Here is a 21,153-nt window from a genome sequence, read left to right on the forward strand (position 1 = left end):
GGCATTTTCTAATTCCAAACCAATGAAAGTTATGCCGGAAAAGAAATGTGAAGCCTAATGCCTTGGTTAAATTACTTTGACATACTCCACACTTACAATATTAGACAGAATCTTTTATTCAATTAAATATATACAAAGTAAAAGATGATCTATAGACTGAGGTGGGGGAATGAAACACGGGCAGTTTTCTTGATATCAGGCATGAGAACTTGCAAGCATGTCATCAATGGTCTTTTCATTGCATTGACACACATGTACTATGCCCAGGGCCAGGGGTCTTTCCTAACCACATGACCAGATCAAGTAAACTCCACGCCCTTATGATTTGGTTTATAACGGGAGAGAAAATGCGTTTGCTGAGCAGATATAATAGTAAAGAAAGACCACTGGCCCTACCCATACCACATACAATACAAAACATTACACTGGAAATAGCTTCAACATGAAGCTTTGAAGGATGAGGTTAAACTATAACAAATCCTTTGCTAGTGTCATTACAAATCTAGCTTCTTAGGGACCACTTCTTCTACAGTGTCAGCATGTAGTTTCTCCCCATCGATCATTGTTACTCCTTCTGGATCTTGTGCTCCTCTCCAAAGGGGAAATCCTTAACAGCCACCCGAGGAGCCACTTTCCCTGCTGCTTCTGCTAGCAATCACTTTATTTTGAGCTGGTGAGCCTCATTCCGCCTCTTCAAAAGCCGTTTCCTCTTACACATACGCTTCCTTTGATGATTTTGATAACTCTTCATGAAAATACCTGTGAAGAATATATTGTTTACCCCCTTTGCTTTCTTCATTCACCCTGGTTCAGAGGGGGACTTCTTTGTCACCATCTGACAGGATACTTTCACTACATCTTCTGCATATTTCTGTCTCTTACATGTTTATTCTTTTCACTTTCGCTACGGCTTCTGCATGCTTCTGTCTCTTTTCCTTGCAGTTGCTAGAGGGCTGGGTGTATGTGTATCTCTGAGTTAAGACCAACCAATCAAATGAATTTATTTATAAAGCCCTTTTTCATCAGTAAATGTCACAAAGGGCTTAGACAGAACCCAGTGCTTAGACAATGTGGCCCAGTCCGAAGATACCCCCAGACAGGGCCAACCAGGCAGGATGTAACTGCTTAGGTGAAGTGAAGGCCATCCTCACTTGGAGAATGCTGCTTTTTAGTTAGCTTGTCAACAGTATCAAAAATACATTTTGGATTGTTTTTATTCTCCTCAATCTGTTTGGAAAAGTAGGCTAATCGAGCGGCATTGAGGGCTTTTCGATATTGCGCTTTACTGTCTTTCCAAGCTAGTCGGAAGACTTCCAAATTGGTGGAGCGCCATTTCCGTTCCATTTGTCGGCAAACTTGCTTCAGGGCTTTGTTATTTTCTTTATACCAGGGAGCTAGTTTCTTGTGACAAATGGGGGGGTTACGTAGGAGGGGCAAGACTGCTGCAGTGCTGGCAAGCTGGGTAGATGTGAACTGGAGGTTGCTAGTAGCAGGCTGGGTAGATGTGAGCTGGAGGTTGCTAGTAGGTTGGGTAGATGAGAGCTGGAGGTTGCTAGCAGGCTGGGTAGATGAGAGCTGGAGGTTGCTAGCAGGCTGGGTAGATGAGAGCTGGAGGTTGCTAGCAGGCTGGGTAGATGAGAGCTGGAGGTTGCTAGCAGGCTGGGTAGATGAGAGCTGGAGGTTACTAGCAGGCTGGGTAGATGAGAGCTGGAGGTTGCTAGCAGGCTGGGTAGATGAGAGCTGGAGGTTGCTAGCAGGCTTGGTGTATGTCTGGTTTAAGGCTGTGGTGCCATTAGAGTAATATGGGGGGAAGTTGGTGTAGGGTGGATACCCAGGGGGATTAGGTAGGCGGGGCTTGTTAATAGGCAGCATGGCACCAGCTGGCATGATTCCAGGTGGCATGGTAACAGGGAGCATAACACCAGGCGGCATGTTACCAGGCGGCATGTTACCAGGCGGCATGTTACCAGGCGGCATAATACCAGGGGGCATAATACCAGGGGGCATAATACCAGGGGGATAACCCCACCCTGGAGGGAAGGCCATGGTGTAGGGGCTGCTGTGGTACGCCATATACTGAGAGTACTGGGTGGGGGAGTAGTTTGCCATCATAAACGCATGAGGATGAGAAACAGGGAATATAGGGTCCATGGAGTATGAGTAGAGCTCAATGGAGCTTTCCCTGGACTCATCCCCATACCTATCCCTCTCAGATCTCTCTCTGTCCCAGTCTCTAGTACTACAGTGGCTGTTCCAGTCGCTCTCGCTGTCCCAGTCACTGGTCCTAGAACGGTTGTCTCCGTCTTTGGTCCTTTGCAGCCACCTTTCTATATCCTTGTCTATCGCTCGGTTTCTGTCTCTCTCAGATCTGTATTTGTCCCGGTCTCTCACTCTGTCCCGGTCTTTCTCTCGGCCTCCGTCCCTGCCTTTCTCTGGGTCTCTGTCCCCGTCTCTCTCAGATCTGTATCTGCCCCTGTCTCTCCTAGATCTGTCCCGGTCCTTCTCTGGGTCTCTGTCCCCGTCTTTATCTCTGTTCCTTTCTGATCTGTTTGTTTCTCTGACTACCGGTATGTCCTTGTCTCTCTCTCTGGTACTAGAGTGTCTGTGCCCGTCTCCCTTTCGGTTTCTCTCAGATCTGTCCCTTTCTCTGACTTTGTCCTTGTCTCTGGTACTAGAGCATCTTTGCCTGGATCTCTCTCTCGTAGGACTGTCCCCTTCTCTGGCTCTGTCCTCTCTGTGCCCATCTCTCTCAGATCTCTCCATTTCTCTGACTATATCCTCCTCCCTCTCTCTGTCCTTGTCTCTGGTACCAGAGTGTCGGTGCCTGTCCCTCTCAGATCTGTCCCTCTCAGATCTGTCCCTCTCAGATCTGTCCCTCTCAGATCTGTCCATGTCCCATACCCTGTTACTAGAGCTGCTGTATTCAACGGTCATGTTTGAGTGCTGGTTTAGAAGGGGGCTGGCGCTGTCTGATGGTAATGAGGAAGTACTAAGATGTTTAAATGAGGGCTCGCTCTCCTTTTTCTCTTTTCCCTTCTCATTCTCGAACTCCTTCCTTTTCAAGTCTCCCATCTTCCCATACAGCCTATCATTGGTCCTGTCTGTCAGCCGACCCAACTCCTCAACCCCCAAGTCCAGCCCAACGATCTCCAGCAGGGTCTGCATCTGCTCGTACCGGTGCTCATCCTCAAGCCTCACCTTCTTCTCCTCAACTGGAGAAGACTTGGATCTACTGCTGGAGTCAACATGACCCTCGGGCAGAGTCAGACAAACTTGTGGTAGCTCCTCGCCCACAATGAGTAGCTCATTTTCGTCGTTGACTATCTTTGAGAGCTTGTTGAGGTCCACACCTTCATTGAGGACATTGAGGAAGCGCTGGAAGCCTGTGGCTGCTATGTCTTTCTCCTGTGTCCTGAGTGAGTGAACTGGCCTCTGAATGGTTGGATTATGCTGTTTATCATCAGGAACCACCTAACAGGAGACATGAGGAAATATCAATGAATATCTATCCACTTCAGCTATAAACAAACAAAAAGTGTATGATCTGCTTGCATCATCAAGACGGCCCATCAAACTTCTTTTACGTATCGTTTATGTGAATTTCACACTACCTTCGTGTTATCATGGGTTTGCTATACTCATCTGTTGTTTGTTTTAGTTGTTTCAGATTATTTTGTGCCCAATAGTAATTAATGGTAAATAATGTAATTTTGGAGTCACTTTTATTGAAAATAAGAATAGAAAATGTTTCTAAATACTTCTGCATTAATGTGGCTCCTACCATGATTACGGATAATCCTGAATGAATCGTGAATAATGATGAGTGAGAAAGTTACAGACGCACAAATATATCATACCCCCAAGACATGCTAACCTCTCACCATTACAATAACGGGAGGTTAGTCTTGTGGGTATGATATTTGTGTATCTAACTTTTTCACTCAGAATTATTCATGATTCATTCAGGATTATCTGTAATCATGGTAGGATCCACATTAATGGAGAAGTGTTTAGAAACTTATTCTATTCTTGTTTACAATAAAAGTGACTCCAAAATTACACAATACATTATTTACCATTAATTGTTTGTTTTTAAATCCAAACCTGTGGAGTAGACACAAAGTAAGATAAAATGCTTCACTGTCCCAATAATTACAGAGGGCACTATATTTGGTTGCATTCTGTCAACTGCATTTTACTCATAATTACTCATTCAGCAATGATTGGCTATTATCTGACTAGCTATGCTACAAGTCCATCTCAACGACTGTTAGCATGATAGGTAGCAATTGATGCATCTGAAAGGACAACATTTCCACGCAGGTGGTTGACGGACACTAATATAGCCATGACATTCTAGACAGCACTGTAGGCCTATAAGAACACAAAAAAAGATTATGAAGCGTACAAGTAGGTAGACACTTGATATCGAGCGTATGTGGGATGGGTGTCAATCGCAGAAATCGATTGTATCAAATCGGGGTCCATGGTTTTCTTGACTTGCTTCTTATGATACTTTTGCCGACCTACTTTTGTGATGGCTACATACCTCATTGTTGGGAGAGCGTCGCTGGTTCATTAAAACCTTCACTCTCAGTCTCAGAGGATGGGCCTCTTCATTTTCTAGGGGAGAGCTAATCATCAGCTCCAATGCTCGCATCTTGTTTTGTTTCTTCGTCTTGGCAGGGGTATCCCGGAGGAAAAGAGAGAATATTTTAATATAACATATGCCATTTAGCGGACGTTTAATCCAAAAGCGATTTAGTCATGCGTGCCTACATTTTACATATGCGTGGTCCCAGGAATCGAACCTAGTACCCTGGCGTTACAAGCGCCACGCTCTACCTACTGATCTACAAAGGACCACATACTAAAAGGACCATTTTAGTATGTGTAAGGAAATTGCCCCTTGGATTGTGATCCAAGGTCAGTTATTTATTTACCTCTTAGCAGTAGAAAAACCTGGTTCTTACATTAACTATTAAGTCCATGTAGTAGAAACATCAGAATCCAAACAGCAAGAAAGATCTGGTAGTCATCCTGAGTGTTCGTTTAAAAAAAAAATCTTGCTACGCATAAGCCGTAAACAATAAAGGCGTTTTACTTTTTTCCACTACACACCTTGATTAATTCTGGAAGTTTTTTGTAATTATTTACTATTAAGCATCAACTTCTTTTTGATCTATCAGGAAATATCTATTCATAACAGGGTCAATTCAGGATAAAAATTATATTCAAGACATTCATTGAAATTTGAATTGGTCACACCCCACAGGAAGCAGAATTGAATTCAAATCAAAGAAATTCAACTGAGACATGAATATGTCAATCATTGACAAATGATTGACAATCCATTGACAAATACTTTGCCAAAATTATTTGCCACCTCTAGCTAAAGAAAACAGATACCATTTTAAAATGTTAGTGTGATTATAACTCAATTTCAAACAGTATTTTGTTTGTATTTTTGTCATGGAGTGTTTGACCGAATGAATTCTGAGAAATGTATGTTTTTCTAATTACATTTAATAACACGTAAAGTGAATTGTGAATTATACTGAACAAAAATATAAAATACATGCAACAATTTAAAAGATTCTACAGAGTAACAGTTCATATAAGGAAATCAGTCAATTGAAATAAATTCATATATACCCTTATCTATGAATTTCACATGACTGGGAATACAGATATGCATCGGTTGGTCACAGATCCCTTTAAAAAAAGGTAGAGGCATAAATCAGATAACCAGTCAGTATCTGGTGTGACCACCATTTGCTTCATGCAGTTCAACACATCTCCTTTGCATAGAGTTGATCAGGGTGTTGATTGTGGCCTGTGAAATGTTGTCCCACTTGTCAACAATGGCTGTGCGAAGTTCCTGGATATTGGCGGGAAATGGAACACGCGGTCTTACACGTTGATCCAGAGCATCCCAAACGTGCTCACTGGGTGACATGTCTGGTGAGTATGCAGGCCATGGAAAAACTAGGACATTTTCAGCTTCCAGGAATTGTGTACAGATCCTTGCGACATGGGCCGTGCATTTTCATGCTGAAGCAAGAGGTGATGGCGGTGGATGAATGGCACGACAATGGACCTCAGGATCGTCACGGTATCTCTGTGCATTCAAATTGTCATCAATAAAATGCAATTGGGTTCATTGTCCGTAGCTTATGCCTGCCCATACCATAACCCCACCACCACGGAGCACTCTGTTCACAACGTTAACATCAGCAAACCGCTAGCCCACACAACGCCATACACGTTGTCTGTGGTTGTGAGGCCAGTTGGACATACTGCCAAATTCTCTAAAATTTGGTAGAGAAATTAAAATTAAATTCTCTGGCAACAGCTCTAGTGGACATTCCTGCATTCAGAATGCCAATTGCACACTCCCTCAAAACATGAGACATCTGTGGCATTGCATTGTGTGACAAAACTCCACATTTTAGAGTGGCCTTTTATTGCTCCCAGTACAAGGTAAACCTGTGTAATGATCATGCTGTTTAATCAGCTTCTTGATATGCCACACATGTCAGGTAGATGGATTATCTTGGCAAAGGGGAAATGCTCACTAACAGGGATGTAAACAAATGTGTGTACAACATTGTAGAGAAATAGGATTTTTGTGCATATAGAACATTTCTGGGATCTTTTATTTCATCTCATGAAACATGGGACCAACACTTTACATGTTCCGTTTATATTTTTGCTCAGTGTATAAGGGAGACAACCTACAAAATAATCTTTAAATGTCTCCAGACCACTGTAATTATAACATGTTTTAGGAATTAAATGTTTAAAAAACATTTAGCCCAGGGGTTTAGCAGTATAGCCCTTAGAAAAAGACGACTCACAAGTCCTCAACTGGCAGCTTCATTAAATAGTACCCGCAACACATCAGTCTCCACGTCAACAGTGAAGAAACAACTCCAAGATGCTGGCCTTCTAGGCAGAGTTCCTCTGTCCAGTGTCTGTGTTCTTTTGCTCATCTTAATCTTTTCTTTTCATTGGCCAGTCTGAGATATGGCCTTTTCTTTGCAACTCCGTTTCTGAAGATCTCATACAACTTTGTGTACTAATCCTTCACAGAACAGCACAAACTGGGTCTATGCAGAAGAGAAAGAGGAGTGGGAGGCCCCGTGCACAACTGAGCAAGAGGACAAGTACATTAGAGTGTCAGCATTAAATAGTACCCGCTTTAATCTTTTCTTTCATTGGCCAGTACATAGTCATTTACAACATTAACAATGTCTACACTGTATTTCTGATTAATTTGACGTTATTTTAAATGGATTTTAAAAAAGTGCTTTTCTTTCAAAAACAAGGACATTTCTAAGTGACCCGAAACTTTTGAATGGTAGTGTACATGTTTGATTTTAATACTTTCTTGTGCACAGTTAATGTGAGGGATGCCGATTTAATAAGAACGGTCTTCCGACTATGGATATATCTTCAACGTCAGACACGTGCTGCTAAAACACGTAGTCATTTCAATGTGGCTTAACTTGAACGCCCGAAGACCGAATGCCCCAAGACGGAACGTTAAATAAATGTACTTACACGTTATTAACTGTATACATGACGGCGAGCTTGTAGGGCTACAACATGTCAAACAGTATTGGTCACCATACATGATGTCAACATGAACATAACGATGTATGGAGTAAATTATCTATTTGAATTTCATTGAATTCAATTCTACAGACAACTCAAAGTAAGGGGAATTTGACCAAAACTATCCCTTTAATTCAAATTAAATTCTGCTTCCTGTGGTGTGTGGCCCATTCAATTCAAATCCCAACATTTTATGGAAATGAAAGACCAATTAGCAACTAAATTCAGAATTGACCCCAACCCTGATTAATAAATACAGAACTAATAGGTACATACCTTACGCAGTAGGTGCCGTACCGGTGTTCTTCTGAACTTACGTAGAATGTCCAGCACCCTCCGTTTAAGAGGTAGGCATATGCGTGACGACTTGTCGGTGACCTGGTTGTATGTTTTGAATATTGTATTGTTTATCTTGGTCTGTTTAGTGATGCCCTTCACTGTTGTGGATGCAGTCTGTTTTTTAGGCATGTCCTTAGCTCTGTGTTTAAGCTGTCGTGTAGCAAGAACAGCTTTCTTGTGAGCTATCTTCTCCTCTATGACCTCCAGCTCCTTCTTCTTACGAGCGAGTTCCAGGTCCACACTGGGCTGCACAGGGTCTCCATCAACGTCCCCATCTGTGTCTGGGGAGAAGGGAGCACTGCTACCCCTCAATGAGCCTTTGCTCCAGTCTCTGGCAGAGGGATCCATAATGTAGCTCATAGCAGAGGAAGCACCAGACTGTAACTCTCTGGTTCCATTTGGCATATTATCTTCCAGCGTGTCTGAGCTGGGATGACTCTTCAGGTTCACTGCAGCATAAAATAAAAATGTAAGAAGACATTGGTGAGCTTAATGTAAGCTACATGTTGTTGTGTACTGTCGTGCTAGGTTGCCTGGCTACCCAAACTCCTTGCTCCGGCCAAATGCTGTGCCCTAGGATGTGAATGCATTTATCTGCAATGAGTCTGGATTGGTTGTCACTAGTTACCCCAGCCACAAAGTCAAAATTGGCTATAATGTAAAGATTCAAGAAAACAAAAACAAGCTGTTTGGTCTTAATTTAAGGTTAGGCATGAGATTATCAGTGTGGTTAGAGTTTGGTTTAAAGACATTTCAGAAATAGGCAGGGTGTATGACTTTGTGGTTGTGGTAACTAGTGACAACCGTCTGGATCTGAGTACCTCCCCGACAATTTCTAGAACGTAATCTCATTCTAACCGTTCCGATTGGTCCCAGAAACCGATCAGTTGGGTTTTTAAAATTCGTTATTGACGTTGATACTCTGGTTAGAAATTATCCAATCGCTGATGACTGTTTTGTACAACCCTAATTTTGACACCACAAACAACTTCAATAATGGCAGTCACTAGCTAGGTTTCCATCCATTTGGAGACAGATTTATGCGAATATTCTAGAATCTGGATAAAGAAAATATGCGTATTTTCCAACCAATGGTGTTTTCCACCAGTGGTGTGATAGAAATCAGTGTGCGCACAAAAAGTACCTTTTCGCTAAGTTTTCATGAACTGAATTCTATCGCATTTTCAACTCTACAGATAATTTTGGCACAAAACTGTTGTGTAAAATAGCAAATGTGCTTACGCTAGTATTGGCACATGTGCTCCAGCTAACAGCTCGCAGATAGAGTGCAGGTAGGTTGTGCTGGTAAACTAGTCTACATGATGAGATTATTATGGATAAGAACAAGAATATTTTTTATTTGTCAAATGGCAGTCAAGCATCGATCATCATGTCACTTGTTCAGCCTCTCTTTCGTATCATCTGAGATTGCCGCGGTCATCCCCCTCTTCAAAGGGGGTGACACTCTAGACCCAAACTGCTACAGACCTATATCTATCCTACCCTGCCTTTCTAAGGTCTTCGAAAGCCAAGTTAACAAACAGATCATTTTGAATCCCAACACACCTTCTCCACTATGCAATCTGGTTTCAGAGCTGGTCCTGGGTGCACCTCAGCCACGCTCAAGGTCCAAAATGATATCATAACCACCATCGATAAGACAATACTGTGCAGCCGTATTCATCGACCTGGCCAAGGCTTTCGACTCTGTCAATCACCGCAGACTCAACAGCCTTGGTTTCTCAAATGACTGCCTCGCCTGGTTCACCAACTACTTCTCTGATAGAGTTCAGTGTGTCAAATCAGAGGATCTGTTGTCCGGACCTCTGGCAGTCTCTATGGGGGTGCCACAGGGTTCAATTCTTGGGCTGACTCTCTTCTCTGTATACATCAATGATGTAGCTCTTGCTGCCTGTGATTCTCTGATCCATCTCTACTCAGACGACACAATTCAGTATACTTCTGGCCCTTCTTTGGACACTGTGTTAACAAACCTCCAGACGAGCTTCATTGCCATACAACTCTCCTTCCACGGCCTCCAACTGCTCTTAAATGCAAGTAAAACTAAATGCATGCTCTACAACTGATCGCTGCCCGCACCTGCCCGCCCATCCAGCATCACTACTCTGGACGTTCTGACTTAGAATATGTGGACAACTACAAATACATAGGTGTCTGGTTAGACTGTAAACTCTCCTTCCAGACTCACATTAAGCATCTCCAATCCAAAATTAAATCTAGAATCGGCATCCTATTTCACAACAAAGCATCCTTCACTCATGCTGCCAAACATATCCTCGTAAAACTGACCATCCTACCGTTCCTCGACTTTGGAATTGTCATTTACAAAATAGCCTCCAACACTTTATTCAACAAATTTGATGCAGTCTATCACAGTGCCATCCGTTTTGTCACCAAAGCCCCATATACTACCCACCACTGCGACCTGTACGCTCTCGTTGGCTGGCCCTCACTTCATACTCGTCGCCAAACCCATTGGCTCCAGGTTATCTACAAGTCTTTACTAGGTAAAGCCCCGCCTTATCTCAGCTCACTGGTCACCATAGCAGCACCCATCCGTAGCACGCGCTCCAGCAGGTATATTTCACTGGTCACCCCCAAAGCCAATTCCTCCTTTGGCCGCCTTTCCTTCCAGTTCTCTGCTGCCAATGACTGGAACGAACTACAAAAATCACTGAAGCTAGAGGCTCATATCTCCCTCCCCAACATTAAGCATCAGCTGTCAGAACAGCTCACAGATCACTGCACCTGTACATAGCCCATCTGTAAATAGCCCATCCAACTACCTCATCACCATTTACTACCTGGTTAAATAAAGGTGAAATAAAAAATAAAATACTGTATTTATTTATTAATCTTGCTCTTTTGCACCCCAGTATCTCTTCTTGCACATCTATCACTCCAGTGTTTAATTGCTATATTGTAATTACTTCGCCACCATGGTCTATTTATTGCCTTTACCTCCCTTATCTTACCTCATTTGCACTCACTGTATATAGACCTTTTTCTACTGTATGTTTGTTTATGCCATGTGTAACTCTGTGTTGTTGTATGTGTCGAACTACTTTGCTTTATCTTGGCCAGGTTGCAGTTGTAAATGAGAACTTGTTCTCAACTAGCCTACCTGATTAAATAAAAGTGAAATATATATATTTTTTTAAATTATTAAAACCTTCAATATTTATTGGAAAGGAGCATCAAGATCACCATGCACTAGTGCTGAGCAATTAAATGTCTGTTGTTTTCTGTTTTTAAACTACAATATTTTGTTCTTTAAACAACAGCTAATTGACCAATGTCAGTTCAATTATTTGAATTCCATTTTATTCCGATTTTTTCTGTGAGCTCAATGAACACATAGCAGTTTCTCTAGAGATAAATCAGATCGAGTCTGAACTGTGCGATGTGGTAGGGAGTTTTAGTTTCCAACAGGGCCAATATTCATCATAGTTTATCGCATAAAACATTGCAATTAACTACAATGACCACAATTCATTGTGCATCTACTTGTCCGGTGTTTTTCTTTTACAGAAGAGGCAGAAGAATGCGCCATCGCAAGGGGATATAGAGCAGCTATTGCTTTGCACCGTATCTCTAACTGAAAATACATGATCTAAATGATTGACAGTTGGTATTCAGCAGTCATGCCTTATTTACTTTGAACTACAAAATAGTGATTTTGTCAGACGGCAAAGGCAGCAGCTCTATAGAGATGAGATGACTTGGAATGAAATAATAGTCATCAAATAAAACAAATGTAATATACACAACTTAAATATTTTATTAAAGTAATATGAATAAATGTTGGTTAATAACTGATAAGCAGTAATTGGCAGTCACTACGATTAATTAGTTGTTTTATTCTATGTTAGAGCATTCAACCCACATAATGCATAGTGAATTTATTTTAAAAATCATCAAAACCTAAATCGAAAACGGCTATTATTTACTAATCAATCCGAAACCTACCTCAAAAAGCACTAATTGCTCAGAACTACCATTCACTTTCATCACACTGTGAAGTTCTTCATAACTCAGCTGTAGTCTAATAAACTGCATGGTTTCCCAAGTCATAGTGGCAGGACCACACACAGTATCATCGTGGGACTCCAAATTTAATATGATGGTTATTAGATCAATAGCGTTTCCACCTCCATTTCTTGCGAAATACATTTACTGACATAAAAAGATCCCACCATGTCGAACGACCAAATTATCTTTTGGCATTTATACAATTGTATCATCATAGCATTATACGTACAGTGCATTTGGAAAGTATTCAGACCCCTTGACTTTTTCCACATTTTGTTACGTTACAGCCTTATTCTAAAATTGATTAAATAAAAAATCATCAATCTACACACAATATTCCATAAAGAAAGTGAAAACCAGTTTAGAATTTTTTTGCAAATGTATATAATATATATAAATAAATAATTGACATTGAGCTCAGGTGCATCCTGTTTCCATTGATCATCCTTGAGGTGTTTCTACAACTTGAATGGAGACAACCTGTGGTAAATTGAATTGATTCAACATGATTTGAAGAGGCACACACCTGTCTGTATAAGGTCCCACAGTGACAGTGCATGTCAGAGCAAAAACCAAGCCATGAGGCAGAAGGAATAGAACACAGTAGCCTCCATCATTCTCAAAGAAGTTTGGAAGCACCAAGACTCTTCCTAGAGCTGGCCATCCGGCCAAACTGAGCAATAGGGGGAGAAGGGCCTTGGTGGTGATATTTTTTGGCACCCTTCCCCAGATCTGTGCCTTGATTCAATCCTGTCTTGGAGCTCTACGGAAAATTCCATCAACATCATGGCTTGGTTTTTGCTCTGACATGCACTGTCTGTGGGACCTTACAAAGACAGATGTGTGCCTTCCAAAATCATGTCCAATCAAATGAATTTACCACAAGTGGCCTCCAATCAAGTTGCAGAAACATCTCAAGGATGATCAATGGAAAAAGGATGCACCTGAGCTCGATTGAGTCCCATAGCAAAGGGTGTGAATACTTATGTAAATAAGGTATGTTTTTATTTGATTTATTTTTTGCAAAAATTGATAACCTGTTTTTGCTTTGTCATTATTGGGTATTGTGTGTAGATTGATGAGGAAATTTTATTTAACAATTTTAGAATAACATGCTGACCAAACCGGACACATGCATGTGCCATCGCAAGCATGTTGATTTTGTACCCCACACCAGACACGATCAGGACACGCAGGTTGAAATATCAAAACAAACTCTGAACCAATTATATTAATAAGTCGAAAACCATTAAACATGTATGGCAGCTTGCTGTTGCTAGCTAATTTGTCCTGGGATATAAACATTGGGTTGTTATTTTACCTGAAATGCACAAGGTCCTCTACTCCGACAATTAATCCACAGATAAAACGGTAAACTGAACTCCTTTCTCGTCATCTCTCCTCCTTCCTCAAGCTTCTTTTTTACTTCTTTGGACTTTATATGGTGGTTGGCAACCAACTTTACAGTGCATTACTATAACCGACTGGAGTGTGGATGTCAGTTCATCTTTCAATCACTCACGTGGGTATATGCTCCTAAAAACCAATGAGGAGATGGGCGAGGCCGGACTTTGCAACGCATTGAGCGTCACAAATAGAACCTATTTCTATTTTAGCGCCTGGCCACACAGACGCTCGCTGAATTGTGCGAGCAGTGTGGGTGCAATGGTTGAATAACATGTATGTGTCCATTTATTTTGCAAAGCTCGCACACGTGAGCGGTGTGGCAGCACGCAAGGCTGTAATGTAACAAAATGTGGAAAAAGTCAAGAGTTCTGAATACTTTCCAAATGCACAGTACCGCGGCTAAGGGCTGTTATATGCACGATGCAATGCGGAGTGCCTGGATACAGCCCTTAGACGTGGTATATTGGCCATATACAACAAACCCCAGAGGTGCCTGCCTTATTGCTATTATAAACTGTTTAACAATGTAATTAGAAGAGTAAAAATAAATGTTTTGTCCTACCCGTGGTACATGTAAACGCCAATGTTCTGTAAATTACCTTATAACGGACGATGCAGCGGGACAAGGTGGTCCCTTTTTCCAAGGTAATGTACAGAAAACGGAGGCATTTATCCAGCTTATACCACAGTTGCCAAAGAAAACAATATGAAAGCACACATTTACCGGTACAAATACATATCTTTCGCTGATATTTTCATAAGCAAATTCATACTTTCTCATCTTTTGGTTTGCTAGAGATGCGACCCAGTCGTTCGATTAGTTTGATATTTACAGATGCGACCCACTCGTTCGCTCTTAATGTTCCGTTCTTATCCAATGCTTGCTGCTAGCTAGCCAGCCAGCCAACTTGCTACAGCTACACAGTCATTACCTCTGCAGCCAGAATAACAGCAGTTTATCCAGCTTATACCACAATTGCCAAAGAAACAATACTAGGCACACATTTACAGGTAGAAAAAAAGGTTGATATTTTCATGTATATAAACAAATTCATACTTTGTCGTCTTTTGGACACGACCCAGTCGTTTGTTCTTTATGTTCTGTTGCCATTCCTATCACTATCATTCCTATCCTAACATTCCTATCACTTTCTTGCAGCTAACACAGTCACGACCTCTGCAGGCAGAATAACAGCAAAGTAGCTGTTTTCTATTGACATTCATTTGGATACATCCATAACAATGAGCTGATAATGCCTGGGAATAGATAGAAAACATATTTCCACTAGATTGGAACATTGCTGCAGGGACTTCCTTCCATTCAGCCACAAGAGCATTAGTGAGGTTGGGCGATTAGGCCTGGTTCGTAGTCGACGTTCCAATTCATCCCAAAGGTGTTCGATGGGGTTGAGGTCAGGGCTCTGTGCAGGCCAGTCAAGTCCTTCCGCACCAATCTCGACAAACCATTTCTGTATGGAACTCACTTTGGGCACGGGGGTCACGCTGAAACAGGAAAGGGCCTTCCCTAAACTGTTACCACTAAGTTGGAAGCACAGAATCATCTAGAAAGTAACTGTACTGTATATATCGTGTAGATGTCCTGGATGGCAGGGAGCTTGGCCTCAGTGATGTACTGGACTGTCCGCGCCACCCTCTTTGGCGCCATGCGATCGAGGGCAGGGCTATTGCCATACCAGGCTAGATCTGAACACAATCAGACCACATAGCAACTTTTGTGCATTTAGACCAGTCTTTTCAATGCGATTTCCGTATTCTGATACCGTAGCAGAAGTTGCATGTAAGTATCAAGTGTAGACACCAGGTCGTGTCTACACTCAACACTTACATGTGACTTATAGTATCAGCAGGGGTACAACTTCCACTGGGGACGGCGGGACATTCTGAAATTGCATTTTTGTCATTGCTCCCCCCAATTTTGTCATTGCTGTGATACAAAACACAGTATCAGTGTGCTTTAGGACCATGCAGACGCCTCAGAGAGGTCGGGTATGCTCTTTGGTGGTTACAGCAGGCTGGATTTAGGACCGTGCCGACACCACAGAGTGTGCGGACAGGCTGTGTGAAGGAAAAGCTTCTGAAAGGCTGGCTTATAGGACCGTCATGGGAGACATGAACAGAGGCAGGAGCTGTGTGTTGTGCTTTTTCTTTGAGTTGTAAAAGCAAGCAGAGCAGAAACTGTCTACTCTTTATTTGACTGATGCAAGGTAACTGCTGTTTGACTTATTAATGGGAATAAATAATATATTCCCAGTGGTGAGCTAGTAGTGTAGCTAACTGACATGTAACATTAGCTAATGTTTCATCCCCTCTCAACTGAAGTTCTGTCTAAAGTGAATTAACTAGCTACAGTGGCTAGCTAGTAGTTACCACAGCCAGTTCAGCTATAGCCATTTCACTATCTGTCAGGTAGCAGTATTTAACAGCTGTTGTGTGTATGGAAATGTTTTGTAGCCTTTGTTTTGTCCTGTTTCAACAGAAGTAAATTAACTTGGCTAGTTTTTGCCAGTTGATGTACCATTAGAGCTAGCCAAAAGTTGTCTGATGCTAGCTAGCTCACTAACTTCAGCTATTATTTTTGCCTCAATCACACTAGATGAAACCTGCGGCCAAACGATTGAAGACCAACATTTAGACATTTGTTTTGACAGTGCAATATGAGTTTATTAGAGTCAGTATAGCAATGTAACGTTATTGATCTGGCATAACTACATGACAGCAGTTTAAAGCTACAGTCTAGGATCTGGGAATAATGGTCATTTCAATTATTGAACCATTGGTTCTATTCTTGGATAATAATGTATAAATGTACACAAAGATAATTATTTGTAATGCCTCATTTTAGCAGGATCAGATTGTGACGGGGGTCTCAACAGGATCAAGAAACCAGGGAAGACCAGTCTGTGGTGCAGTAAGGTGAACTTATATGTTATGCTCTTGTGAAGGTTGGCTGAATTCTGGCAAAGAGTATGTTATTTTATCTCAGCATATCTACAGATTCTCCTTTCTCCCTGTTTTTGTTTGCTTGGAAATGTTGATACTGGAGACTGATATCAGAAGAAACTATGTAACCTAGCATTTATAGTGGCTAAGAAATGCATTGCTATTAATTGGAAGGTTGGTTATCCTCTGACAATGTCACAAAGGATGGCAGAAATTTAAAGATTAACAGTATAGTGTGCAACTTTCATAAGGTCTGGATGCCTTATATGGAATAGTGTACGCATGAAAACATGCCCACGTCAGGGGGAGATACCTATTTAGGCAATCCCTAGCTGCTGGGCTGCTCAGTCCTGGCCCAGGGGTCAGCCGTATTGTTGGTTGTCATTCTGACCTTGGCCTAACACACCTGAAAACAATAATAAATGTTTCACTAAGATCCTAAAGCTGAGTGGGGTGTGATGGGTTGGGGCACTGCAGGGCGTTGGACCCCTAGGGACAAGACGGGGCGATCCAGCTATATTGTGTGCAAGTAAAAAGAGCTCTACAGTACTATTAGGCCTATGATATGAATTACAGTGTCCTCAGTAATTATTGGGACAGTGAAGCATTTTATCTTATTTTGGCTCTATCCTCAAAATTTTAAATCAAACAATGACTATGAAGTTAAAGTGCAGACTGTCAGCATTAATTTGAGTTTATTTTCATCCATATCAGGTGGACTGTTTCGAAATGACAGCACTTTTTGTACATAGTCCCCCATTTTAGGGGACCGAAAGTATTGGGACAAAATTCACTTGTATGTGTATTAAAGTAGTAAAAAGTTAAGTATTTGGTCCCCACATTCATAGCATGCAATGACAACATCAAGGTTGCGAGTCTACAAATTTGTTGGATGCATTTGCTGTTTGTTTTGGTTGCATTTCAGATTATTTTGTCCCCAATAGAAATTAATGGTAAATGATGTATTATGTCTATTTGGAGTCACTTACTTTGTAAATAAGAATATAAGTAGTTTCTAAAAGCTTCTACATTAATGTGGATGCTACCATGATTACGGATCCTTCTAAATGAATAATTATGAGAGAGAAAGTTAGATGCACAAATATCATACCCCCAAGACATGCTAACCTCTCACCATTACAATAACATGGGAGGCTAGAATTTTTTGGGGAGGGGTATGATGTGTGCCTCTATAACTTTCTCACTCATCATTATTCACAATTCATTCAGGTTTATCCATAATCATTGTAGCATCCACACTCATGTAGAAGCGTTTGGAAACATATATTATTATTTACAGTAAGTGACCACAAAATTATGCCAAAAGGGTCATATTAGATTGTGTACAAATGCAGGAAATTTGTTTGATGTCCCAAAAAATTGAGTCCCTCCAGGTTATGTCCCCCCTCACTTCTAAAACCAAAGTTGCGCCCCTGGCTATCAGAATATGAAGATATCACAGAGAAGACTGGTCTAGACGCACAGAAGTGGCTTTGTGCTGATTGTGTTCAGATCTTGCTGACCACTTCAGGACGTGGTCAGGAATGCAATGCGGACTTCTCAGTCTGGATGCAATCAGGCTAACGAAATCGCATACAGTGGGCGACGTCATACGCAGTCCTCCTACAAGTCTCCATTAAACTTGTGTTTTGGGACCGACTGGCATTTTCTCATTATAACTTGAGAAAATTCGTTACTAGTGTGTGAGGAACGCGATTGCTGGCTTCAAATGCTAGCCATAAATGCTAACTATGATCAGAATACTAAAGCTGCATGAATCTGAAGCGGAACCTCTTCTACTAAGCTAGGTAGCTAACATTAGCTTGTAGCTATGCCATTTTCAGAACATGCTGTGAGCGTGACAAAAGCATATAACCCAATAACTGTTTTTATCATAACCAAACACATTACCATATTCGTAAAAATAAAGTCCAAGCAGTAGCTATAAAATTATTGTTTACCTCGTCTGCAACCTCACCCGCGCTCGTCTTAGGCCTTAAAGAGGGTACCATCTCATTATGTTCGCCATGTCATTTTAGATTTTGAGGCGTCAAACAAGTTCCACGCAATTGCATAAAAATGCATATATTAGCTAGTACAAAAGCAACGATCTAGCTAGCCAAGGACAAAGACTATTTTATTTTCTGCTGTACCTGCTTCTGAAGATTTTTTCCCACCTTGTTATGATTCAAATTCCAATACTGCCACCAACAGGACGGAGTGTGGAGCATAGTTTAGATCATCAGCATGACTTCCATTTTGAAGTTACTTTTTGAGAAAAATAAATAAATAAAATAACTCTTTATTTGTATATATACACAGTGAAAGAAGATCCACAGAAATGGGTTAAGAGTTTTTCCTGACCAAATGACCAGCCTAGGAAAATCTCCAGGCCCTAATTAAAGCTAAAAGCCTATATAGGGAATCATTTTTGCAAGTCAGATCATATTTTCAAGAAAAGCCCCTGACCGTACCCATGCTACTACATATAAATCCAATCTGAATATACACTGAAAAATATTCTTCAATGTTGCCTTAAAGGATGTGGCTCAAAGATAACAAATCCTTTGTTAGCATCATTATAAATCAATAAATGGATGATAGGTAACAATGTAAGCCAACTAATGTCCATAGGGTCTGGATGGGTCAGCAGCAGGTTCTATTCTAGTGGGAGATGAGCTCATGATGCCAAGTGAAGATCTGCAGAAAAGAGGAAGAGTTGAGACAAATGACTCGCTATTATAGAAAAACAGTCATGCTTTCTTGATTTGATAAGAGAATCACTGCATAACTGACCCAAATCAAATATTCCAGGGTCATTAAGTTAAGAAACAACTCAACTTTACAAATTTCACCAAAGTGGAGTAAACACGCCAGAATACGGATTCTTTGATGAAATAAATAGAGTATTTCTACTGCTTTTACTTACAACAAACTGCCTTTGAGTTTATGTTGGTGTTTGTTGCGTCGATTTCCGCTTCATCTTCAGGTTGAACTCTTCAAGCTGAGAACGGGTACACACTCGCATGTCAATAAAAATATGACTGAATGGTGAATAATATCGTTAGTAAAAAGACACAAGCAACAATGACAAAGTGAGAACAGCATAGAAGTAAGCCACGGTCTATCGTACCAATGATAATAATGTACTTCCAGAAGTAATTACAAACCTTCTTCTTTAGTTTCCCCTTAATCACTTCTTCAGGCATTGTTTTTTTCTCCCCTTCAACATCGCTCTCTGCCTCCGCTTCAGAGAGGGCCCTGGGGTACTTTGCAGCTAACCGAGCTGCCACTTTCGCTGCAGCTCTTGCAATCAGTCCATCTCTCTTCCCTTGGAGATCTCGATATATTCTCCTCTTTCTCAGAACCTCTTTCTTGTATTTATTACACCTTTCTTCAAGCGCCTGCCTGTTTCTCGTGACTCTTGACCGTCTCATGCGGCGTTTGCTGCCCTTGGGCACCACCGTCTTAACGTAATGCAGACAGCGGGGGGGTGACAGCTCCTTCAGTTGTTGGGCCTTGTTCAAGGAGATGGGGCCTGGGGTCAACACTTTCAGTGCTGGCGTCAGTACAGCCGTGCTTGTGAACTTGAGTTCGCTATCGGGCTGGGTAGATGTGACCTGGGGATTGCTAGCAGGCTGGATGTATGTAAGCTGGCGGGTGCTATCGGGCTGGGTAGATGTGACCTGGGGATTGGTAGCAGGCTGGATGTATGTAAGCTGGCGGGTGCTAGCGGGCTTGGTAGATGTGATCTGGGGGTTGCTAGTGGGCTGAATGTATTTAAGCTGCCGGGTCCCACCAGGCTGGATAGATTTGACCTGGGGGTTGCTAGCTGGCTGAATGTACGTAAGCTGGCGGGTGCTAGCGGGCTTGCTGTTTGGGAGTTGGAGGTTCATGAGCTGGAGCAGGTTGCCAGTGGACTTGGTGTTTAGCTGCTGGAAGGTGCCAGAGGGCTGGTTGTATGGGAGTGGGATATATGCTAACTGGTGGTTAATGGCAGGCTGAGAAGATGATAGCTGGAGGTTTCTAGCAGCCTGTGTGTATGCGTATGTCTGGCTTGAGGCTGCTGTGCTATTAGAGTAATGTGGTGGCGCGCTGAGGTAGGGTGGATACCCAGGGGGGTGTGGGAAGGGAGGCTTGGTACCAGGCGGCATGGTAAAAGGGGGCATAATACTAGGGGGCATAATACCAGGGGGCATAATACCAGGGGGCATAATACCAGGGGCATAATACTAGGGGCATAATACCAGGGGGCATAATACCATGGGGCATAATACCAGGGGGCATAATACCAGGGGGCATAATACTAGGGGCATAATACCAGGGGCCTAATACCAGGGGGCCTAATACCAGGGGGCCTAATACCAGGGGGCATGGTACCAGGGGGCCTAATACCAGGGGGCATAAAGCTAGGGGGCATAAGCCCAGGGGGATAACCCCAACCTGGAGGGAAGGTATTGGCGTAGGGTCTGCTGGTATACAGAGAGAATTGGGTGGTGGAGAAGGTTGCCATCATAGATGCATTAGGAGGGTGAGAAAAAGGATATATAGGGTCCTTTGAGTATGTGTTGAGCTCAGCAGAGCTTTCCTTGGACTTGTCCCTATACCAATCATTGTCGCTTCCTTCGGCCCAGTCGTCATCTCTGTCACAGTCCCTGGTACTACAGCGCCTGTTCCTGTCTCTGTCCCTGTTACTAGAGCGCCTGTCCCTGTCTCTATCCCTGTTACTAGAGCGCCTGTCTCTGTCTCTGCTACTAGAGCACCTGTCCCTGT

The 21,153-nt window shown here is 42.1% G+C and overlaps 1 protein-coding gene across 2 annotated transcripts; it reads right to left on the reverse strand.

Annotated features, from left to right (window-relative positions):
* Positions 1-98: 98 nt before the first annotated feature.
* On the reverse strand, positions 99-20,625 carry LOC112264505. 2 transcript variants are annotated; one of them, XM_024413717.2, is made up of 6 exons: positions 19,551-20,625; positions 19,310-19,384; positions 18,534-19,080; positions 7,897-8,408; positions 4,550-4,678; positions 99-3,471 (listed from the first exon to the last, which is right to left on the reverse strand). In XM_024413717.2, the coding sequence occupies exons 4-6, from the start codon at positions 8,362-8,364 to the stop codon at positions 1,126-1,128; spliced, it is 2,943 nt and encodes a 980-aa protein (XP_024269485.2). In that variant the 5' UTR covers positions 8,365-8,408; positions 18,534-19,080; positions 19,310-19,384; positions 19,551-20,625; the 3' UTR covers positions 99-1,125. The 2 variants fall into 2 exon arrangements, with proteins under 2 accessions (XP_024269485.2, XP_042158601.1); XM_042302667.1 differs by having other exon boundaries at positions 18,342-19,080.
* Positions 20,626-21,153: the final 528 nt, after the last annotated feature.

This window comes from Oncorhynchus tshawytscha, linkage group LG02 (assembly GCF_018296145.1).
Source record: "Oncorhynchus tshawytscha isolate Ot180627B linkage group LG02, Otsh_v2.0, whole genome shotgun sequence".
Taxonomy (NCBI): Eukaryota; Metazoa; Chordata; class Actinopteri; order Salmoniformes; family Salmonidae; genus Oncorhynchus; species Oncorhynchus tshawytscha.